The sequence below is a fragment of the Nannobrachium achirus genome (assembly GCF_963921795.1).
Source record: "Nannobrachium achirus genome assembly, chromosome: 12".
NCBI classification, from domain to species: Eukaryota; Metazoa; Chordata; class Actinopteri; order Myctophiformes; family Myctophidae; genus Nannobrachium; species Nannobrachium achirus.
Window position 1 is genome coordinate 27,633,062 of NC_137832.1, and position 25,393 is coordinate 27,658,454.

General features: G+C 43.9%; 1 protein-coding gene across 1 annotated transcript in view; it reads left to right on the forward strand.

Moving 5' to 3' along the window:
• The window catches only part of bmp1a (bone morphogenetic protein 1a), a 47,628-nt gene that overhangs the window by 10,376 nt on the left and 11,859 nt on the right, over positions 1–25,393 (forward strand). The window contains exons 2-14 of the mRNA XM_080738223.1: positions 867–980; positions 2,397–2,516; positions 4,241–4,358; positions 6,487–6,665; positions 7,126–7,231; positions 16,678–16,802; positions 18,599–18,714; positions 19,339–19,441; positions 20,544–20,660; positions 21,620–21,765; positions 22,173–22,368; positions 23,322–23,447; positions 24,711–24,871. Coding sequence (XP_080594349.1) covers positions 867–980; positions 2,397–2,516; positions 4,241–4,358; positions 6,487–6,665; positions 7,126–7,231; positions 16,678–16,802; positions 18,599–18,714; positions 19,339–19,441; positions 20,544–20,660; positions 21,620–21,765; positions 22,173–22,368; positions 23,322–23,447; positions 24,711–24,871 — 1,727 coding nt within the window. The remainder of the gene's footprint in view (positions 1–866; positions 981–2,396; positions 2,517–4,240; positions 4,359–6,486; positions 6,666–7,125; positions 7,232–16,677; positions 16,803–18,598; positions 18,715–19,338; positions 19,442–20,543; positions 20,661–21,619; positions 21,766–22,172; positions 22,369–23,321; positions 23,448–24,710; positions 24,872–25,393) is intronic.

Genomic DNA, 25,393 nt, shown 5'->3' on the forward strand with positions numbered 1-25,393 from the left:
AGACAAGTGTGCAGTGCCTCCTCTCCTCTTCTCTCCTCTCCCCCTCTGCACACCCCCACTCACTCCTGCATACAAGACGGGCTGTAAATTCTGGGAACGTGTTGGTGTTAAAAGCTTGTAAAACAGAGCACCCTGTCTCCGCGGAGAGGACTCCCGGCTTAACCGATAGAGAAATAGGGCATTTAGCAAGGAATCCCATAAAGCACATTCCTCATAAAGTGTGACTGTTTGGTTATTTTTCCTTCTCCTTGGCCTCATTAAAGAGCTATTACTTGTTCAAGGTGCCCCATATACATTGAAGCAATGTCAGTGTCTCGCTATATCAGATGTGATGGCTGTCTTAAACTATGCGGAGACATTAGGGCACAGTGTATGGATTTTATTGTTTAAGAAACATCTGGCCCGAGTTTAGCTGAATTTATATTTTGACTATAATCATATTTCTCAGTTCATGTTCTCTCCGTTCTCATGTTTCTTGACTTTCATGAATTTGCATGCCCCTCATCACATGTTTACATTTATATAACCACCCCATGGCTTTTATTAGAGCCATAGACGGCATTTAATGTTATCCGAAGAGATCGCATAACTGCTATTTCATACAGTAAGTCTGTATTGCTGCTCTTTGAGTATGACAGGGAGGTCAAATGGATCGGAGATGGGGAGTGTGTGTGTGTGTGTGCGTGCGTGCGCGCGCGCGTGCGCGCGTGCGTGTGTGTGTGTGTGCTCTGTTCCTTTCACCGTTGCTTTGAATATTCAGGCTACTCAGCCGAGGCAGGAAAAGCTTGAGGCTACTGGGTGGTGCAAACCCATGCGGGGATGCCTTAAATTTGTCTGACACAGTGCCTTTTGTTTGTATGTTTCAGCTGCCTTTCTGGGGGACATTGCTCTGGATGAGGAGGATCTACGGATGTTTAAGGTGGACCGGATAATAGACATGGCCCAGAGAACCGTCCACATTGTTAATCACACAGACACAGGTAACTAAAGTTGGAACAATTCAAGTAAAAAAATGTACAGGTAAACAAACAATACTTTAAAAACATGCTTATTAGAAATCTGTAATGCTCCAGTAATTTTTCATACTGTTAGGGCGATTATGAAAGGAGGATTTATATCTAGTGTACCAGTATCTCAAGAATCTCATTACACAAATCACTGAGCATTGCCCAGCTGAGGGTTGGCAGCACCACCTGTTAAAAAACAAGCTTTGTGTTCATCATCAGCTCTAAATGTTTATGCCAGCTTGCAGAATGCGACAGACCTGGCACAGCTTTCAGTACGCTTGTATCAGAGTTTGCATTGGCCAGTAATTGCTGGGTGTTTTGATTAATAACTTTGTCACCTGTGCGAAGTGAGCAGTGCTCATATACTGTAAAGGACCTACACACAACGCCAGATGTAGGAGCGGTTGGCACCGCTCAAAAACAGTCTTTAGTCTTTAGACAACAGCTGTCAAATATCCCAGACAGCATGCTTCTCTTTAAGTATAGTGTACATATCTGCCCATCAGTTGACAATTCACATTGCGGCCACTTATGGCAATTATGGGTCATACGCCATACTCAGGAGGTGGGGACCCGCACCACAACCACCCACCCCAGTATGACAAAAGAGCAAGTTGCATATTGCTCAAAGTAAATATTCCTTTCTTTCTTTTTTTTTCAAGGTTAAAGGGATTTCAAGGTTACGTGCAAGAGCACATGCACATGTGTAGTAGTGTCAGTGACTCAATTTGCTCATTTAAGCTCATTGTGTAGAGGTGTCAATTTCATTGTTGTGCAACAGAAGACCTACTTTGTTTTCAATTAGGGTTTTGTCTTTCTGACAAACTATTACGATCAAGTCGTTACATAAGCTATCCTTCGGTGCATGTATGTGTGCATTTGGTAATTGATATTGCCTGGTTTCTCATTTCGACTGGCAGACTGAAATTCAAGCAGGGCTTCAGCGAATTAAAATGCTGTGCCTTGAATGTCCATTAACCACTTTCAACCTGGAGTCCCTATTTTGGGCATGTCATTATTGGCAAACATTTAAAAAAAATGTACATGCATTTGTTATTCTTCCATTCTTCCATATCTGCAAGTTCACAACCCGTTGCGAGCTTGTAGTTCGTCTACTTTTGCCACACGGCACCATCGTACAACAAAGTATGAAATGTGGTACTGTATATTGTTAAGCTTGTATAATACAGCAAACAAACAATTGAAAAGCAACATGGTTGAACCAAGCGGCTCATTGAGATAATATACAGTAACTGAAAACCAAAGTAACATTTAAGTGTCAAATGGCCTTAAAGTTATTACAAATTTTCTTTTCAAGCTTTGCAGTCATGTGATGGATCATCCCTGGCTTTGACACATTACTGTATGTTTGCTCGATGTGAATGACAGGGTCACAAAATAGTCAAAACAGGCAAGGAGCTCGCCGCAGGAAAAGGGCTGCAACCTCCAGACCAGAGCGGGTGTGGCCAGAGGGTGTCATTCCATACGTCATCAGTGGGAACTTCAGTGGTAAGTAATATGTGCCGTGAGCTTGTAGATTGTCTATTTTCAATGTGTGATACCATCATATGATGAAGTAGAAATCAGGCTATAATTAAGACATTTTTCTCGAAAGGCATGAAAATTGGGACAAAATTCGAAACCCTTCAATAATAGAATCATTTCTGATAGACACTCAAAATCGGGTCTCAACTGAGAAAATTATTTCCAGTCTATATCAAAATGTATTAGAAATGGCACCCAGTGAGACACTTAAATCAAAGTGGGAGGCAGAGATTCAACAAGAGATTACACAAGAAGCACATGTCATGTCCCAAGCTAAGGCAGTTTTGGAACACAGTATTTAATGACATTAACAACTTGGGTGCCAAACTCGTTCAGTAACGAGTTAAGGCCACTAGGGGTCACCCTGCCAAAAGGAGTTGTCTCGTTCCTGAACGAGACAACAAGGAGTTAACTGTACAGCTCTACGTGCAGCTGCCTGCCCTCTGAATGACCCTAGTCCATACGTCACCCTGTAGCTCAGAGAGAGAGAGAGAAAATGGCACGAGCTGGTTGCATTGATTTCCATTCTACTCTTAAACATAAAAAGGGCTTTATCTATGAATGAGGTGAAAAGAACGCCAGGGAAGCAGAGATCTGATTGTTTTCACGGCGACACTTTACCGCGATGGTCGGCCGCGGTTTGGATTTTAGTTTCGCGAGCGTTTGTAAACAAATGGATTTTCTTCCTCAATCGTCAGCGGACACCCACGTGCACACGCACAAAGCTTCCGAGGCTCTTCAAAATAAAGCGTGAGTGAACGGCGGCAGCAGCAACAGCTAGAAATGTTATAAACCTGAGCATCCCATGTGTTAATATAGTGTTTGATACTCAATTACCACAAGACTTCAAGACAGACATATTAGGGATTGTACCAACGGGCTTCGAAGGCAGGAAAAATATCTACCTCCTTCAAATCCTATTAACAGCAGCCAAGAAAACCATTACGATAAACTGGTTAGGTGCACTCCGACGGCTATTTTCACAATTTCTGCCTCTAATATTTGACAATTTGGCCAATATTTTAGAGGCATTAAAATGTCCTTTTATGTCATTTTAGAAATGTGCCTATACCTTATACACGTTTGTTTACTGTTGAGTGAGAAAACAATGTTGCACATTAAGTTAATCATCCATGGGGACCCCCCAAAATAATTTGGGGTCCCGACCCACAGGTTGAGAACCACTGTTCTATGTGCAGGCATGCAAACTTTCAGAGAAATTTGCCATTTTGGTCAAAAATGACTGTCAACAAAATTACAACCTCCTATGTTTTACTTGCATCTGGAGCTGGCCATAGTTGAAATTGGATGTTGAAATTTGGGTTTAAGCACAAAATGTTCCCTCTGTGGGATGTTTTCAAGAAAATGCATGCAAGGTGCATTCTCAGGCCAGCACCCTTTTACCCAGAGCCTTTTCCCGGCTCATGTATTCTTCTCACCCTGTTCACCCATATAACCTCATTTGCAGGGAAGACCTGCAATCTGAATAAGGCAAAGACTGAGGGAAGAAACCCTATGACCCTAATTTATATGTTAAATGAAATCCCGCATTGGTGTCCTTTTCTTAAAGGACAAATTTAGAGGACGTTGCCAGCTGTCAGGTTCGCTCTACATTCACTTTTATATACATCTCTCCAGTGGCTGGTTGTCAGCTTCACTGATCTCACCCCTGCTGTTCTCCTTTTCAGGCAGTCAGCGGGCGATATTCCGGCAGGCCATGCGCCACTGGGAGAAGCACACCTGTGTGACATTCGTGGAGAGGATGCAAGAGGAGAGCTACATTGTGTTCACCTACCGACCATGTGGGTGAGTCCGTGGGGGTGGGGCTCCTTCAGGAGGAAGGAAGTCGGCTGACCATTCCATATCCACAGTACCGCAACTAATGATTTACCGCATAAGTGCTTTTCCTTGCCTCCCACTCGGCAGCCTTTCCGTATTTGCTCATCTCCTCTGTCCCCAGTCTTGCGCATGAGTTGCTATTTCAGCCCCCTCGCCGGGCCATGAGAAAGATGGACATTCAGGGGACAAGAATGTTTCCGCGGGCTTCGTCATCCTTCTAACCTCAGTCATGTCACAGTGCACACGTATGTCATGCGATCGCGTGTTTCCCAACAAGTCTGTGGCCTTCAGCTAGATGCAGAATAGACCAAAATTTAGAGTGACATTTTTTAACCCAAATCTTTGCTTCTGGTGGTCCCTGGAACAAAATACTTTGCGATGGGGGTCCGTGGCCAAATACATATCATTTTGGGGGTCCTTGAGAACCACTGATTTGAGAACAAAGTTTTTTTTTTCTTTTTCAGAAAACTGTTAGGCACATTCTACAAAATGTCCTCTAAATCCTGGACCCCCTGGACCCCCATTGCAAAATATTTTCTTCCAGGGACCCCCAGAAGCAAAGATTTGAGTTAAAGATTTTCACTTAAAATTTTGGTCTATTCTGCATCTAGCACAAGGCCACAGACTCGTTGGGAAACAGGCGGTCGTGTCATACACGTGCGTGGTGTGCAGAACAGCACCCAAGGGAGTGACGACCTCAACTTCTACAGTCATTCGCTCCTTCCTTATTTCACTTCTTCCATCACCCCCAACCCCTCGATGACTTCCCTATGTTCCAGTCCAGACGCGTGTCATAACTTAAGATATTCAGACACATCCCGTCCAAACTGTCGTGGCGTCATGCAGTTCCTGTTTAACAGTTTGTATGCGCTGAACACCAGCGGTGCGTCAGAAGGAAATATGTGGCAGAAATGTTGATAACCCATTTTAGCCTGCTGGTAACTGGCCTCCAGGGTAACAGGGATGACATTATCCACTCGGGCGGCAGCGGTTAGCAGTGGGAATGCTTGGCTCTGCTGCATATTCAGCAGACCCCCATCTGTCCTGTGCAAAGTTCAAGGCGTGTCTCAGGAGAGGCTGCCTGGGCGCACAGTAATTAGAGAGAGCGGCTGGCTGGGCCACGGGGGCGCGATGTGTGCACCCGTCTACCAGACTCCCACACTGAACCTTTCATGTCACGCTGGGATGGAGGCCTGAAGGCAGCCAGCTTGGTGTGTGCAGGGGACGGTGTCGCACCGAATTCTGGGTCCTGGGTGCTTTGACTATTGAAAAATAGCAGATATACAAGCTTGCAGCGCGGCACCGAGTGCCGCGCTGCAAGCTTGTATATCTGCTATTTTTGAAAAATCGTGAAAATCTTTGCAAGTCTTTGAATATTTCAAATCCTTCTAAGGTTTTTTTTTTTAAAACCTATGTTTCTATGTCAGTGGTGCTCAAACTTTTTCATGTGAAGGACCCCCAAAATGATATGTATTTGGCCACGGACCCCCATCTCAAAATATCTAGTTCCAGGGGACCCTCCCCCAGAATGTTTGCTTAACAAATACGTATATTCAAAGATTTGCACACGTTCTCACGACTTTTCAAAAATAGCAGATCTACAAGCTCGCTGTGAGCTTGTAGATCTGCTATTTTTTAATAGCTAAAGTATAAAATAATTCCAGGCCCCTCCACCTTGGGCCCCTAGTAACTCAGTCCCACTTTCCCCCCCTTGTGACACGTGTGTGTGTGTGTGTGTGTGTGAGTGTGTGAGAGCGTGTGTGTGTATGAATGTATGTATGTATGTATGTATGTATGTGAGAGGGGGCACCTCATCTGGCTGGCTGTCCTGCGAAACACTACAGAGGTTGTTTTGCGATGGTGTTGTGTGTTTATGAAATATGGAAGTGCATGTTAGCAGACACTGCATGCTTTCTAGAACCAGGGTGGACGTTCCTTTCCTTCCTGATTTGGCCACTCTCTGTGGTTTCCACTGGCATGTTGGTGGAAAAGATGTTTCCGCTAGATGCCGTTCCTTGACCCGGCTAACCGTTATGTTTGTGTGTGTCTATCTGTGTACGTCTGTGTTTATTGTGTGTCTGTGATGGGTTTATAGGTGCTGTTCGTATGTAGGTCGCAGAGGAGGAGGCCCCCAGGCAATATCCATTGGGAAAAACTGCGATAAGTTTGGTATCGTGGTGCACGAGTTGGGCCACGTAATTGGCTTCTGGCACGAACACACGCGGCCCGATCGGGACGAACACGTCAGCATCATCCGGGACAACATTCAACCAGGTATGAGTGACGGCCTCGTGCCAGAACCCACAGAACTAATAGAGACATTCCCGTTTGAGACAAACTGATAAAAAACAAACATAAATAACTCCGGGGGAAGTAAGGCTAAGGCAGACGAAACCACAGAAAAACACACCTGCAGGCTACACGCTCATCTGATGCTCATGGAGTCCTGTTCCAAGCCACAGATTTCTAAATCCCTCCTGACCTAAATCTAAACATAACTTGCCATAATGTTGACTTTTATATGTTTATCTGTCTCCATTCTCCAGTAGATTGTTAAAACTCTAAAAATGTAAAACTTTGCTGTCCTTGCATCATCTTCCAATCCAAGTACGAATGTATCTGTAGCCTCATTGTACAGTTTGTATGATTATTATTTTCTTCACCGTTGACATGCATGCAGAGGTGGAACATGAGTTTGTTTCATATGTCTGAGTATGCTTTTTTCTTTTCACAGGACAGGAGTATAACTTTCTGAAGATGGAGCCAGGGGAGGTGGACTCTTTGGGAGAGGTCTATGACTTTGACAGTATCATGCACTATGCCAGGAACACATTCTCCAGGTATGAGCCAATGCCAAGTTCTCCATGCACAATGCAGATGAAAATCAGTTGTCCAGCTCAGAGTGAACTGTTTCCCAGTCCACTGTACGTTTTGCCCATTGTGTGTCTTCCCGTTTACAATGTCCTGGGACAAATCACTGTCATACTGGTCCAGATGTATGTGCTGTATATGATGAATACATCTGTTGAATCAGTGGAAAACTAAGCACGTACCCAAATGACCCATGTTGTTGCAAAAAAGAACTGTTGCCGGCAGTCGTGTACACTTAAGTACAGTTTTGAAGTATTTGTACTTTACTAGCGTATTTCCAATTTCCAATACTTTTACTTCTACTCTACTACATCTCGGATCCAAATATTGTACTTTTACTCCACAACATTAGTTACTAGTAACTTTGCAGATATAAATGATTATATTATAAAACATACATGAATCCACTTTAGCCCTATTTTATGCTGTTTGAAAATAGCAGATCTACAAGCTCACAACACGTCGTATCGCTTGGACTTGGAGTATTTCTAGTTTTTCTACATTGCAGTATTGATACTTTTACTTAAGTAAAACATTTGAGCACTTTTCCACCACTGGTTGCCGGTTTCTCTGCTGTTTTCTTGACAAATCTTCTCATTCATGAAACCAGTGAGCATGTCAGTGCCTTGCTCTTATGTAGAACAGCTGCTGAAAAATGTGAATGTTTGGATATGTGTCCTCCTTCCCCTCCCTCAATGTCTTATGCAACTGTGTTTTTGTTGTAATCTTTTAACTCCTTTGACAGTCTGTGGTTACATTGTAGGATAACGTCGTTGTTGGGTGGAAACATTGTATGTCCAAAACCGTTTGTTTGTATTTATGATTTTAAAAGTGATTTAAGCTAGTGAAAACAGCTGATCTACAAGCACACCGCGAGGCGTTGTGTGCTTGTAGATCTGCTGTTTTCACTACTTTTGTGTGACGGCCTTGTATAATGAAGCAGGGCTTTGCTTTGCAAAAAAACATACAAATGTGAAACTTGGAGTTTCTGCCCGACAGTGACAATAACCTACTTTGGAGAGGCAGTAGTGCTGATAGTGCTGGTGTGTGTGATGTTTGGACTGGAGTACATTGCCTGTCCTGGTAGAGGCATTACCAAGCCAGGCGGGAAAAAACGTCTTACACTTGGGTGCCTGAAATAATAGTCATTATATTTGATGTATCCTTTTAAATCCACTCAGGGGACCAATAAGCAGGATCCAATTCCATTTATATCAAATCTTCCCGTGTTGCTGTTATGTTTAAGGGTTCTTATTCTGCTAAAAATAGTGTATTTTATAATATTCCCTGTAACAGTTGCTTTTAACCATCTGTAAAACAATCTACATTGTTATACAGGGCAGGAGTTTCATGGAGGCCATGAAGGCCATGGCTGCCGTTGCCCCTCAGTTTGGCCTTGTGCCCCTCAAACCAATGGCATGGCTTGAGGCCACAGTGGCCTTGATGCCCAAGCTGACTGTACCACTTTCTCCTCTCTCTTTCTGGTCAATATGTAGACAGTAGACACCGGTGTCTCTTTTTTTTTGTCATGTAGACACCAGTGTTTTTTTGTTGAGATTCTGAAATTGTTGAGATTCTGGAGTCCCCAACTTTAAACCAATCCAGTGACTTTGATTGGTGCAGGGCTGAGCATGGATCAGATTGTAAATACCATAATTTATCTATTTCACTGCAGGTAAGGTTATCATCCCTAACCCTTAAATTCAAAAAATGCTTTCAATGGACTAAAATCTTGTTTTATTTGATGGCCTTCCTGCCCTGGCATTTGGCCTTTGTGACCTCAAAACAACATAAAAGGCCAAGTTGCCTTGCCCCTAAAATTGTGAAATTCCAGGCCTGTAAATGTTATAAACATTCTTCTGTACACTCAAAGTTCAGTTTCAATTTAACTTGATTTACATTTTGGTGATTTATTCAGTAAACTCGTTAAAGTGCACACTAGTTCTTAGAAGGCTGATGGCAGTGCTTTGGAAGGCATAGTTGAAAGTGTTAATCTGCCATGAGCCTGCTCCCACCCGCAGCCCGTTCCAATTAAGGCAGTCCTGTTTGGATCCCACTGGTGTAGCAGCAGCACCAGGCCCTGCAAAGCACTCCCATCAATCCTGGGCTTGAGTTACCCAGCAATACTGGACTGGCTATCTGATGATTGATTTCATGCTGTGTGAGCTTGTACTTGTAGATCTGTTATTTTGTGCAACACGATTCGCAAACCCAAGTATTAATCGGGCATACGCATGCCACATTCATAGGCCTGTGAAGTTCCTTGTAAATGGCCATGTCTCATACCGTGAACGGCCTCATTATACTCCAAAAGGCCCTTTGAAGAGGCTTTGATCGTTAGCAGCGTGATCCATCCAGCATCCCAGACCTCTGTACATGCTTAATAAGGCGAATTTATACTCTGTCGCTCAACACTTTTCGCTCCGTAAAAAGACAAAAAAACACATAATTTTGGGTAGAGCAGTGCTTGTCGGAAGGGTCGTGCATAACTGTTTCTTAGATGTTTGCTGCAAAGCTTCATGGTTACCAGGTGTTATAATGTGTACCATACCACAGAAGGTTGACTCCCCTGTGAGCACAATTTAGGTCAACTCTTAATGATGAGAGAGAGAGAGAGAGAGAGAGAGATGTAGCCTTTCTTGTCCTTTCAGTTTAGGGTAAAAAACGTCTCTAAAGGGCGCACAGGGGGGTGGAAGCCGGGTGGGGGGGGGGCATTATTTTTTTCGCTGCACCAGCAGCAACAGTTTGATGCAGAACAGTGAATCGGGTTTACATTCGCACACGCTACGTCCTCCCGGTGAAGCTCCTCACCAGGCACGTGCACACATAGACATCAAAGGGGGCTTGAGCCCCTGCCCTTTTTTTTGTCTGTAAAAAGTGCCCTCTCCAGTCCAGACCATGAATGCAGTTTTCAGTTTTTACTGTGGTGAAAGAAATGCAAATGCCCTCTTTCCATGCCATACAGTACCTGAAGGCAGCATTCAAGAGAATTGTCTTGTCCAGACTCTCCTGAACTTGAATACAGCATCTTATGTTGAAATAATTGCCCCCTCTGTGTAGAAATCCATGCTCTACGCCACATCTCCAGTATTGACTTGATTATGTTTAGTTCAGTGTGGTATCAAGCACCGAAAATAGCCGACCTCCAGAGCTTGGAGGTCTGCTATTTTCAATATTTCCACCAAAAGGGCCTTTTAGACATTTCAGCCCCTGCCTCTCTAACATTCTCTTCACTTCCCTGCCCCTCACTGGCAGTCAATTCCATGTGTATCGGAGGAGGCGTGGGGTCAGCAGGGACAACAAGACTACACAAGTGTGTGTGCGTGGAATTGGCATGGAAATTGGCATAATGACTAAATTGAAAAAGAAAAATAATTAAAACAGATAAGACTTGTTTTGGGCGGTATGCTTTGTCCCACAGAAGATAAACACCAGATAAACAACCACAAGCATCTGGATTGCAGAAGATCCGCTCAGGCTGATGCAAGTGCAAAATGTTTAAATGTTCTTGTTGTTACAAATTCAGACGCGGTGTGCTCAGGCTGAAATGCCCACCTTTCTCACCAAAATAAACATTTTTTTTAATTTTTTTTACAAAATCTTTATCCCACAATTTTGTAACCCATTTTTTCACCCAGTGCCAATTGCCTATGTAATCCTGGTCTCTGCTCTCCCTCTGCCGCGCCTGGGGAGACAACAGACTACCTCATGCTTCCTTCTATGCATGAGGAGTCCAAGTTGCTTCTTTTCACCTGACAGTGGAGATTTCCCTGGTTTGGACGTAGCGTGTGGAAGGAACACGTTATTCCAACCAGTTCCTTTCCCCTCCATCAGGCGCCCCGGCTGGCCAGGGGGAGGCATTATTACGTGCATGTTTTTGTGAGGGTATCAACCCTAGGAGATGCGGGGAGAACATGCAAACTCCACACAGAAAGGCCCTATCGCCGACCCCACCTAGGGTGTGGGCGCTGATGATGCGGAGGGAGGAACACTCCGCCAGTGCCCACAGCGTCCCCCGGCAGGAATCGAACCCAGGACCTTCTAGCTGTGAGGCGAATTGCTAATCACTGCGCCACCGTGCCCCCATAAAAAAATAAACATTTCTTAAAGAGCAATCAATGTAGCCAGTAGCCAGTGGAATACATTTCAAGCACTCTTATTCATAATTCACATGACTGAGGAGCGTCTTCCTGGCTTTTGAAAATGAAAGCTGAGGGTGTGCCATTGACTTAATGACACTCCAGTGTGCCAGAGTGTCCCTGAGTGCCAGCTGACCTCATTTCTATCTTCAGCTCCTCGTTTGATGCCGCAGGAAGCCTTTCCAGATGTTGCGCTGTCAGTCAGTAATAGACACACAATGTGTCACAGTGTTTGGTGGAGGCACGTACCTGCCTCGGTGTTATGTCAGTCTGGGGTGTACCAGCCTCGCCTCATTTCAAGGCCACAGTTCATCTGGAGTGTCGCTCACCAGCTGGACTGTGGCAAAGCCAATCTTATGAGTCACGTAGTAATTGCATAAAGCATCACTCCTAACTCAGAGGACGCTTCATTCCTATTGGAATGTCTGTAGTGATGTTGCGATCTTTGAATATTGCTGTTGCCTCCCGCTGCCATGAGCATGCTATGTCAGTTTTGCATGATCTAAAAATCATACAATTCTATATAAAATATCGTAAACAGGGGTGCCTGCTGACCTACTGGTCCGGGCGCATACTACTTAGGCATTTGCCACATAGGCATGGATGCCTGGCTGCGTCACCAGTTCGATTTCCGATCCGGACAACCTTTAGGATAACCTTTCAACAGCTGGATCGTCACTGTCGGGCAGAAACCTTGTATATCCAAATTTCAAGTTTGGTAAGACAAAGCCCTGCTTCATCATACAAGACCGTCGCACAAAACTAGCGAAAACAGCAGATCTACTGTGCTTGTAGATCGTCTGTTTTCACTAGTTTAGTTAATTTTTTAGATGATAAATACAAAACGAACGGTTGTGGACAAACAAGATTTCCACCCGACAACAACGTAATGTTCCTACGACAGCAGAAGTGGTTTTGACACCCATTATGCTATGAGTGTAACACGAGCCCTGGGCACACACACACAAGTGAGAGGAGCAGAGAGGTGAGTGCTCATCGTGATCATGACTGCCCCAGTGTGATATGAGAAACATCTGTTGGCTTTCCTTTTGTTCTACCCCCCGTCTGGTACCGTGCACTCTCTTCCATGTCCTCCATTGCTCTCTCAGTATATGGGCCTCTTCGTAAATCAACTGCCATACGCTTGTGGCAACCAAATTCTGGGAAGAAGAGAGAGAATCTTTGTCTGACTGGCGGCTGTGGCTGGGTCGAGGCCAGTGTACAGAAATGTCCGTCTGGCTCTTGTGTTTCCAAGAATGTGCTGTGCACATGATGAAATTGGTGTGTTTTTAGGAAATATTTGTATTTTTGCCTGCGTTTGTTGTGAATCAGAGTGAAGAGTGAGAGGCAAGAGAGATATTTCGGTATTGGTCAAAAACCAACGTGAGGCCAAGCATAGAACATAACACTATCCATGATAACAAACTAAAGTGCAGTATTTTCATCTGTGGTCATCAGCCCTCAGGGAGTGACTTGGAGATCTGACTTTGTTGGATGAAATTGTGTTTTTTGGTTGGACCCTTGCTTTCATATTAGATTTGACTCGGTCAATGTACCCGAGACAGTACCATATAACTACTTTTAAATATTGGTGTACACTGTACAGTATGGAACTTAAACTTGTATGTTGTTGTACTACACACTGCAGCCTGATGCATTGTTGGAATATGCTGCACATCTGCTCTGGTCTGTGAACTCACACTTTTGTTTTCATTTAAAGTCAGTGACTGTCGCCATTGTCCTGTTCCTAACTTAAATTTGTTGTGGTTAATAAAACTATTTAGAAGTGTAATTGTGTTTCAGAGAACTACTGGAGACATGGGTCTCCAGTTAGCTTTTCAGAAGTAATTCTATGGGTTTAGATTATATGCAGAGCACATTTTCCCGAGTGCTTATTGGCTGGTTTTTTACCTGTACCAGTGTCTTCCTTTGTTGGCCAATTATTAGCCATTGTGTCTGCTCAGTGTTTTACTGTAAATCACCGTGGGAAGCCAGGGTCTCTGCCAGGGTCTTTCCCTCCTGTCGAGAGTGTTGTTAGGATGATTTCATGGCTTGCCCTCATGTTTTGATGCGTCTCCCGGGGACAAGCAGGGCTGATCCTAAAGCTTTTTGTCTTGGGTGTGTTACCCGACCGACAGCTTTAACCCTCCTCCCTAGCCCCCCTGGCTCTGGAGACATTTTTCAGGCCTGGTGCATGGAGCAGAGCCAACTCAAATAAAGACCTGCCAATGTGGCCTTTGTTCTGCTCTGACACCGGGCTGAAGTGGCGTTGTTCACCGGCAGCCAGCATACGGGCTCTTGGAAGCAGACAGACGGACGTACAGGCAGCAAAGGCCGAACTGTTAGCTCAGGCTGCACTGTTTGCACATGCCTGCAGTTGATAGGCATGTCACCATGGGAACGGCCGGGGAGCTGGGCCATTGCTCACCAATGACTACAGAGAGGAGGAGATGATAAACTATAGTAAAGCAGGGGTCTTCAACGTTTTCAGGCCAAGGACCTCTTAGCTGAGAGAGAGATGAAGCAGGGACCCCCACAACCTGTTAATAGATTCCATGTAGTTTCATCTTTTGACAGCACAATCATCAGTGTATTTTGGAATCACTTCGATTTGTGTTTTCAGATATTTAACCACTTGAACCGTCAATACTTAAAAAACTTGACCTTTCACTCTGTACTTAGTCTGCTCTTATAACCCTCTACACCAAACACCTTTGCCGAAAAAAGCCGATCCTCACAGCACAAGGCGTTGTGAGCTATTTTTGGCTAAAGTTCTCTGAATATGGACGCAAGGGTTCAAGTGGTTAATATAAAAAAGGAGAAAAAAGGTTTCTATCACACAAAGATTTGGAAGACCGCCTGTCGTAACTCTGAGGACCCCCTAGGGGTCCTGGACCCCCTGTTGAAGACCCCTGTACTAAAGTGTTAAGTGAGACAGTCGCATGAAAATGTACTTTCCACGTCAACGATGTGCCTTGTTTTTCCCACCGCACTTGAAGTTGTTATTTTGAGCTTTGAATTTGAACAATGAATGTGACTGCTTTTCGCCTACCCACCATTCAATGCTCCATGTAATGTAGTTTGATTTCCTTTCAGTATTTGTAGGGAAGGGCTTAGCTGTGCTCCCATCTGTGGGGCACACGTGTGTGTGAAAGTGTGATGTCAGCATTAACCTCAGTAATGGCCTCCGTGACTCCTGGTCTCAGAGGAAAACATTTGTACAACTGAAAGGCAACCAGCAGTCAATTCCAATTCCTTTTGTAAATTAAACAAGACAAGTCTAAATGTCCATTAGCATCTCCTAGAGGTCGTCCTCCTAACACCCAGGTAGTCTCTTTTTGTATTATCTTGTTTAGGACCACAGTATTGGACAAACAGTGAGATACTTGTTGCATTGACTAGCATTGACTGCTATGGTCACTTTTTGATTTGGACCCTGTACTTTTTTGATAGTTGTGCTTAAGGACACTCTTGTGTATATATATATATATATATATATATATATATATATATTATTTGTTCCCTCTCTTGATGTACCTTGCTCTTTACTGTACTCTGTTCTTGTTTTTCTTTTATCTTTTTTCTTACTTCTCTGTAACTTTGAAAATAACCTTATACTGCTGTGCTGCCTCTGGGCAACTGATTTTCCCCCTTGGGATAATAAAGGTTTCTATCTATCAAACAATTGCAATCCATCCATTAGACTTTGAGATATCTTGTTCACATATTGTACTAGACTAAATAGATGAGGTCACTCAAGTGGTTAGGGTTCATCCTCTGGGGAGGATGAAGGTGCACAGCAAATGCCACGGCAATCCATCCAAATCCAATCGATATCTTGTGGGGGACCAAAGTGTTGAATCGACAACAATGCCATTCTTAGAGCCCTGCCCCTGCGGTCAGGCCTAATAATGCTGATCTGAAGTAAATATGAGACTGTTCTCCTGGCCTTTCTTTTGTGTCCAGAGATGGCACTTTTTAGAACGGACTTCATGGGCCAACAGCCGTCAGCATCCCCTCTTAAAGGACAACTTTGTTTTTGAGCGGTGGTTACACCGTCTCCTATACGTGGCCGTGTGTGTATGCGTGTGTGTGTGTGTGCGTGTGTGCGTGTGTGTGTGTCTGTATGTAGCCTGCAGGCCTGCAGTACCTTTTATGACCACACATGTTAAGGGAGGGGCGCTGTTGTTCAGGCCAGGCCAGACCAGGCACACACACACGTGTTAAAAATGAGTGTTAAAATGTTTTTTTTTTTTTTTTAAATGGCCTTGATTTCAGTGGTTGGGGGCATGCATGCAAGTGGCTAAATATGTCTTTTTAGACACAATAACCCGGTGATTTCTTTACAGTAACACTACTAGCCCCCATAAGTCACATCTGCCCATGAAAGATTGTGGTGCATCTTGGGAATGGGCTTATTGTGTCTAAAAAGACACATTTAGCCACCTGCATGCATGCCCCCAACCACTGAAATCAAAGTCAAATGTTAAAATAGCTGAAACGTTAGAAAGGAGTAAATGAAAACATTTTAACACTCATCTTTTCTTTTCTCTAATTATAATCTAAAATATGAACCCTTGTTGTAAAATAAACAAAGAGATAATGTTGAACTTTTAACAGATTAATGATGATGAGCTGCTTCATCAATCACAGAACATGTTAGAGGGTGAGTTTATGGTTAGGGCCATATGCATGACGTTTTTAGCCCTGAATCGCTAGCCACGCCCCTTTAAAACTTTGTTTTGGCGATTCAGGGAGTCTGGTGTTGCTCTCACTGAAGAGGTTTTCCTCGTTTGGAAATCCGTACGGCAAATCAGCGTTGTGAATCAGCGTCTTGTTCTTGTGACCAGAACTCATGTGCCCGGACAGGACCGCACACATTGCGTCGCGGTAAAATGCGGTAAAATGCGATCGTATCGATCTCGCTATGAAACATGAGTAGCAGACATGTTATGTTGTGTTTGATTACTAATTTGTTGTGCTCCTATTCCTGCTGTTTCTTTGGTTAGCAAGTAGCACTAGCAAGCAACAGGCTAGCCACTAGCCAGCCACACATAACAACACTACGTCATCTGCTTTGCTACTGTTGTGTTGGTCAGACAGTGAACCAATCGCAGAAGACTGCCTCTTTGGCAACGCCCATCCCAGAAACAGCTCTGGATGGAAGCACTTTCAGACTGAATAATGGAGTGAAACAAAATGTTAATTCAGGCTGAGTGTCAGGCTATGACATTTTGGTTTTTGTGCTGATAAATGTCTGTTTTCCTATCCTGCAGAGGCATCTTCCTGGACACCATCCTGCCACGCTATGATGTCAACGGTGTGCGACCTCCCATCGGCCAGAGGACCAGACTAAGCAAGGGGGATATCGCACAGGCACGCAAACTCTACAAGTGCTCCAGTAAGACCCAAAATGCCAAAGTCTGTCTCTTGTGGTTTTACTCTCTTGTCTTGCTATTATTTGGCATGCATGTGCGACATATTGCTCAGGGAAAGAACGCTTAAGAAGCAGTCCCTGCCTTTCCCCCAGATGTAGTTTACACTGTGTAGAAATAGCCAGGCATCTACCATTGATGTGGTGTGGCTCCCTGGCTACGGTTTCTGAGACGACCAAGCCAGGAGGAGTGTAAACACTACCAGAGGACAGGAAGTTTGTCATCAGTCTTTTCCCAGATAGAGGCAAAAGAACAGCTGGCCTCAAGAAGACAATAACTAAAATGGCTGCTCAACACACACACTGTTGTTGTGTCCCCAGGTCACGGCATTTGCACAGTGTAAACTGTATGACCAACACCCTAAAGAGAGCTATACACTGCCGCTCTGACTGTTTTCCTAGTTGGTTCTCTGTGTATTTACGCTCACAAAGATGTGAGAGAAGATTTAATGCGCGAGTGCAAAACAGGCATTCGAAATAAAGTGAATTTATGGCATTAACAGACATTGCATTGGAATAGCCATCTGCTAAACCCATCTGATGTCACAGACTTTAATTGTAGTTCAGGCTAGGATAGCTGGGCTGTCAGCTCCACATTAAAGCTCAGCGTACAAACATGGTGATGGCGACCAGAGGCTGGACTGGCCCAGTGTGGTTTCGCTGTAGAAGTGGAAGTCCATAAATGACTCCTGGTCGGTAGGGCTTTATAAATATACGTCTGTGTGAGTTGCACAGCCCTGTGACAATCTTGCTCTCTTGAAGGAAAAGCAGAGTGGATGATGTGGCGCACAGTGTGGGGGATGAGTTTAGTGAGTCTCTCCACGTGTTCTTGGGAAGAAGAAAAAAGGGAAAAAAAATCCTTAAAGAGCCACGGATCTCCCATTCACACACTAGCATTCTTAGGAGCGTTTGTCATCGCCCTCAGAGTGCCAAAGGGCTTGTTAATGGTTTTAGTATCACCAGATCTCTGCCAAGCGTTATTAAGACAGAACTTGTGGCTCACGCTGGGTGCCGTTTTTAAACGCGTTTACGCTGACCTCAAGGGGAGCCAGAAACGTAAACAGTTGGGAAGAGGGAGGGGGGGGGGGGGGGGGTGTTTTTGTAACTCCCACTGGAGCCGAGCAGGGTAAAGGAAGCACCGAGGTAATAATCTGCATCTAGTTCCCATGACAAACAACCCAGGGTACATTTCCTATCTTCTAATCTCTTTCTGTATCGCCGCCGTAATAAAGCAAATCTCTCTCCTGCTGGGTATTAGCTTCCCCTCAAGCCTGCTGGGGGATCCTTTGCCCTGAGGCCGTGATGTGTACTGTTTGGAGTAAGTCCCTTAAGCACAGTTAGTTTTTTCCCAGTCAACCTGAGGGAGGTTTTAACTGGCAGCATCACGTATATAATGCATCATGGGTTGTCCCAGAGGGCCGGGTTATTTATAGTGTGCCAGCTCTACTTTCAGAGGATATGTCTCATGCTTACTATTATTTTGTGTGACGATCATCTGGGAAGGGTGGGTGTGAATATGATCAGCAGATGTGCCTTTGAACATGAAAGGGTTGTCCGTTACTTCACATTCCGTGTTTTAATTCCACCCATCAAGCATCGCTGCCCTCGCTGCGAGGTGTCATGGGATTCCACTTCAGAGCCGTTTGTCTGTGCAGCTGGATTCAATGGCGATGGTTTCAGGCAGGAGCTAATTGGCATTTCAATATGCTCAGAGCTTGATGTATATTGTGTGTCTGTGTGTGTGTGTGTGTGTGTGTGGTTAGGATGTGGGGACAGTCTGCAGGACAGCAGCGGGAACTTCTCCTCCCCTGGCTTCCCCAATGGCTACTCAGCCTACATGCACTGCATCTGGAGGATATCGGTCACGCCGGGGGAAAAGGTATGATTCATGAGTAAATGGAAAAATGTCTGAGTGACTTGAGACAAACTTTTACCAGCATTGCTGTGTCCATCCACTGGTTGGTTTTGCCTTACCTCAGTCCTCACCCTCCATAAGAGCAGTGGGTCTCAACCTGTAGGTTGTGACCCCCAGGGGTGTCTCCAAAATATTGTGGGGGGGTCCTCAGATGATTAACTTCATGTACAACATTGTTTTCTCACTCAACAGTAAACAAACCAACATGAAGTTTAAGTGTATAGAGGATATCTGCACATTTCCAAAGTGACAATTTAAGAACTTTTTAATATTAAAATGACAAATTAAACATTGGCCAAATTGTCAAATATTAGAGGCAGAAATTGTGAAAATAGCAGATCGGCTATTTTCACAATAGAACCCTGTTATACAAAATGTAATTCCTCAACTACTCTTGGTGCTCGTCTGGGTGAGTGGTGGGTCCCCAGTTCAAATATGATTATTTTGGGGGTCGCGGCCTGAAAAGGTTGAGAACCACTGCATAAGAGGATCAATGTGACAGACAGATAAACCAAAATGTCACTATGTCATGTTGCCATGACCTTGAACCACACATGGTGGTAATCATCCTCATCTTTTTTTATTTAGATCATTCTGAACTTCACCTCCATGGATCTGTACAGGAGTCATTTGTGTTGGTATGACCACGTAGAGATCCGAGATGGGTACTGGAGGAAGGCCCCACTCAAAGGTCAGCACTACATGAAAACTGCTGTGCAATCGTACTAATTGTAGTATTGTCATGTGCCGTCTACTATTTGCTCTGATAATGATGAATAAAATCAAACTGACTGCACAGCCAGATGGCTAAAACAAAAGGATGCTAAATAAACTTTAGCTTTTACATTTCTAACAATGTGTACAGTTCAAGTTTAAGCAGTCACTAACTATTATGACCACTTACGCTGGGAACCCACTTCCTTCGCTCATGTGCTTTTTATTGTGAGCAGAAGTTTGTTTGTGACTGTACTTGCCGCCCCAGGACGCCTGGTCAATGTGTTTCAATGAGACTGTATGGAGTTTTTCCCCGGGCTGGAGCAGGGGAGAAACAATGCGTCTGTATGTAGGCGTCCTTGCGTGGCCAGTCATTCATTAACTCATTCTCTGTTATGATTCAGAGAGTTTTCCCACATACCTTTGAAAATTCGATGAATATTCTGCGTCTGCGCAAGGGAGCATTCAAATGACACCCACGAGTCTTCTAGATTCGGAAAATAATCTTTGTCCAGGCACGATGATCCACTCCAAAGATATAGGCTTCGGTGTCAACCTTGCACCCAGCCCCTCTCCCATACACATACATTATGGCTTTTTTGGTATTTTAATTCCTTAAAAGAATTGCTTTTTTTTCGTTCCGGTTACGTCCAGTAGAATTGAAACATATTCTCGTGACCCATAGGCTATCTAACAGCGCCATCCATCGTCAAAACACAAAACTCGTTGGGGCGCCCGCTGGCCTACTGGTCCAGGCACATACCACTTAGGCATTGCCACATAGGCATGGATTGCTGGCGGCGTCGCCGGTTCGATTCCCTATCCGGACGACCTTTGCCGTGTGTCGCTCCCCATCTCTCCCCCCCATTTCCTGTCAGTCCTATCAATAAAGGCATAAAAGCCCAAAAACAAATCTTTAAAAAAAAAACACACACAAAACTTGAGCGTAAAAAAGCAGTTTCGGTTTCATTACGTTGTGAGCTGTGAATGTAAGGAGCTGTTTTTAAGAGAGCTGTATTAAAAACTGTGTGAAGGGGAGATCAGTTCTGATTTGTGAATGTCACCTTGCGACTCCACAGGGCGTTTCTGTGGAGATAAGCTCCCTGAGCCAATCATCTCTACCGACAGTCGGCTGTGGATCGAGTTCCGTAGCAGCAGCAACTGGGTGGGGAAAGGTTTTTCGGCTGTGTACGAAGGTAAGAAGCTCTCCTATTCAACCCTCCGCTGCTCCCCAAGCAAACCACATACACCAGCATGGCCGGTCACGTAGTCAGCAATGTGCCTGAAAGCTGCTTGGGGATCATGTAATATCCGCAAGGCAGGCCTCATGTTTGGCTTCCCCACTGCTGATGTGTCAGGCCCTTTTTACGCTGCATTAATCAGATTTTGGCCAGAGCTCATATCCCCCTCCATTGTTTCCAGACCCTACAGTGCCGGGCTGCTGCTCTGCGTGCATGTGTGCTTGCGTGCATGCGTGTGTGTGTGTGTGTGAGTGCATATCAGTGTTGTTTTTGACAGCAAATTTTGATTTAGTTTTAGTCATAGTCTTTTGAATAAAATGTTTTTTAGTTTTAGTCATAATTTAGTCACCTGAAAAGTTTTAGTTTTAGTCTAATTTTAGTCGACTAAATATCATAAGATTTTAAGCAACTAAATCTACAGTTAATTTAGTCAACTGAAATGTATTTTGGCAGACCTTGATGGCATCGTAATTTTACAGCGCGACGCGTTGTGAGCTTGTAGATCTGCTATTTTCAGCATGCAAAACCTGAGAGCAACCAAATATAAAATTACTCTCTTCTCCACTAGTCCCTCCCTAACGTTTTAGTCTAGTTTTTATTTTGTTGACGAAATTGTCAATATATTTAGTCTTAGTTTTTGTCATCACAGCTTAGTTTTTATTTCGTTTTTATTTCGTTTTCGTCAGTGAAAAAAACACAGTCGACAAACATTTTTTGTCACAGTTTTAGTCGACGAAATCAACACTGGTGCATATACACCTACAGTACACATGTGTGCTGTAGAGCCGATTCTGAAAGGCATTTCAGTAATCCTCGGTACGCTAATAATAATGAGCACATGCTCCTTTGAGAGACATGTGCTGGTGATGTTGCTATCCAAAGTGCGTCAGCGTTGTTTTCATTATCACACGCAGCCATCTGTGGAGGAGAGGTAAAGAAGGATATTGGGCAGATCCAGTCTCCCAACTACCCAGATGACTATCGGCCCAACAAAGTGTGCATCTGGAAGATTTCCGTGGCTCAGGGCTACCATGTCGGCCTGACCTTCCAGTCTTTTGAGGTGAGACACCAGTCCTGACTAGGGTTGGGACGATATTATCGTGACAAAAGAAATCGTGATTTACGATATTATCGCGATAATCAAAATCCTTTATTCTGGGGGCGAAACGTTTGGCAAAAAATAGCAGATCTACAAGCTCACAACGCGTCGCGTTTGCGACGCGTCGTGAGCTTGTAGATTGGCTATTTTTGGGCTAAGACATTTGATAGAGAGTGAAAAAAAGACTGTATCAAGTACGTATATTATAAGTACCTTTTACCAATTATAGAGGGTTTAAGTTGTACCGGATATGCAGCTCGGGCAAATAGAGGGTGAATTGATCCCCAGTGCATGACGGAGGACGTTATCACGATAAATTAAATCTCCACGATACGATCATTGTGAGTGTTTTTTATATCCTCCCTCAGATTGAGAGACACGACAGCTGTGCCTATGATTACCTGGAGGTACGCGATGGGAACTCCGAGAACAGCCCCCTGCTGGGCCGCTTCTGCGGTTACGACAAGCCCGATGACATCAAGACCAGCTCCAATCAGCTATGGATGAAGTTTGTCTCAGACGGCTCCGTCAACAAGGCCGGCTTCGCTGCCAACTTTTTCAAAGGTTAGAGTTTAAATAATGGAGACTTGAAATGCACTTTTACGATTTGAATGTGGCCAGCCTACGTAAAAAAGCCTGCCCGTTGGAGGACGTGTTTAACGCACGCTGACAAAGATTTTCCAGAGCGTTTGGGGGTGAGCCCTCAATACATAGAAAACATTGGGAGGTTTTATGAATATACCATGGAAAGATACAGTTAAAAATCAGCAGCTTGAGCCTTAACCCCTTTTAGGCCTAGGATTGACTGCTTTAACTATTGAAAAATAGCAGATATACAAGCTCACAGCGCGGCACCGAGTGCCGCGTTGCGAGCTTGTAGATCTGCTATTTTTGAAAAATTATGATTTTTTTTTGCAAGTCTTTTAATATATCTACTTAAAAGCGAACATTTGTAACGCAAATATTTGCTTCTGGGTGGTCCCTGGAACAACATATTTTGAGATGGGGGTCCGTGGCCAAATACCAGTAATTTTGGGGGTCCTTGACATGAAAAGGTTTGAGAACAGCATGATTTAGAGGAAGGATTTAGAAGTCGGGTCAAAGATCGGGTCAAAGATATTCAAAGACTTGCACTCATTTTCACGATTTTTCAAAAATAGCAGATCTACAAGCTCGCAGCGCGGCACGTGAGCTTGTATATCTGCTATTTTATAAGTTAAAGCATAAAATAATGGTTAAAGTGGTTAAAATCTAACTCGACTCGGGCGCGTTCCAGGTATTTGAGAGTTAAAGGAAAATCTTCTAAATACCGCCGTGACATTGTCCCACTTGGGGCATTGTCATTCCTCTATAGATTATCTAAGCCTTATTATGTCATTATTGTGTAATGCATTTATTTATTTATCTCCCTCTACTTGCACTGCTCTGTTGCTGCTCTCTGGGGGAGGGCCTCTTATGTAGAGCCATTGAACGAGGGGGCCGGCTAAAGGGTGCTAACATATCATTGTACTTTGTAGAGATGGACGAGTGCTCCAAGCCGGACAATGGTCGCTGTGAGCAACGCTGTGTGAACACTCTGGGCAGCTACAAGTGTGCCTGCGACCCAGGCTATGAGCTGGCTGCCGACAAGCGCAGCTGTGAAGGTAAGCACAGGGCTGTCACAATTATTACATAATAATCGTCTAATCGTGATTATTTGACATAATCGTGATTATTTTTCATAATCGTTTCCAGTCAAAAATAGTGGAAATAGCAGATCTACAAGCTCACAACACGTCGCTCCGCGACGCGTTGTGAGCTTGTAGATCGGCTATTTCCACTATCAATGTTCTTTTTTAAGTATAAAGTTGTCAGATATGTCAGTAATTTCTTTGTATATTTAAGTTATGCGTCATATCTACCATGTGCAACTTCAAAGCCTAAAAGCCAAACAGAAATGTAATTGTCAACGACAAAAACACAATTAAATCGTTAATCGCAATTATTTGAGAGAAAATTAATCGTCATGTAAAATGTCATAATCGTGACAGCCCTAGGTAAGCACAGAAACAAGTGTGACTGCCACTTTGTCAATATGCAATTTGACATGTGCTTCATACAGTACCTAGTCACGGCCACCCAGATAACAAGTATAGTTATCCTCGAAGGCCCAGAGGTGATTTGTGCTTGTCTTTTGAAGATTGGATCCATGACAGCATAAGCATTATTATCTTAAATTACAAGTCATTCTTTAAGCTCTAACAACTAGTATACAAGCTCCAAAATACCTATTCCGTCTTCTTACCCTTTTTTCAAACCTTAGTCACTGTCTGCCTCTAGAGGAAGGTGTATATCACTACACAATTATGATGTGTAAAGATATCTAACTTAAACCTTTATGTTGTCCTGTTATTATATATTTTAAATTGATTTAAAGTTGACCAAGTTGAACAACGCACACCAGCCTCTCAAAGATGTTTTTGTAGAGAGGGAGATAAAGCATATATTACATAAGAGATGTAACACTTGCCTGAGACCTCAGTGTCAGGTCAGCAAGTAAACAAGTTTATTTAGGACAAAAAAAAAAGATTCCTTCCTCATTGCGTAACTATCGTACCATTGGGGGTTTATAATTAATAGAATATTTGTGGAGGGCTATTTACCCTACATTTTGTTCTTTGTATAACACATTTTCACTGTCAAAGTGGTGAAATGTGGGTGTTTTCAGATGTAGATAGATAACTTTATTATCCCAAGGGGGAAATTTCAGTCGCCCAGAGGCGGCACAGCAGTTTAAGGTTACAAGTTACAGGGAAGTAAGAAAAAGAAAAATAAGTACTGTTGTGTACAGCGAAAAAACCCCAAGTGATTTTCTTACCTGTATCAAATGATATCAATCTCTCTTTCATATTCTATTGACCGTACAGCTGCCTGTGGAGGTTTCATCACCAAGTTGAATGGTTCAATCACCAGTCCCGGCTGGCCCAGAGAGTACCCGCCCAACAAGAACTGCATTTGGCAGCTGGTGGCCCCTACCCAGTACCGTATCACTCTGCTCTTTGACGTCTTTGAGACTGAAGGCAATGACGTGAGCACTGGGGTTATTATGAATCCGCATGGGGTGGGTTTGTTCTGTTTCGCTTTTTTTTCCTCCTGTTTGGTGGTCTCTCTATAGATCTTACTGCACTCTCTATAGCAGGGTTTCTCAAACCTTTTTAGGCCTGACCCCCAAAATAAACATATTTGAACTGGAGACCCCCACCCTGACAAGCACTTGGAATTGTAGGTATTACATTTAATGTGACTCGGGTTCCACAGATAAATATTGTGGAAATAGCAGATCTACATGCTCACAACGAGGCGTTGTGAGCATATAGTTCGGCTATTTCTTAAATTGTCACTTTATAAATGTGCAGATACCCTGTATACACTTATACTGTGTGTTGGTTTGTTTACCGTTGAGTGAGGAAAAAAATGCCATTAAGCTAATCATCTGGGGACCCCCCAAAATAATTTGGGGACCCTACTTGGGTTCCCGACCCCAAGTTTGAGAACCACTGGTCTATAGCAGGGGTTTTCAAAGTGGGTGACGGGGAACCCTGGGGTGCCG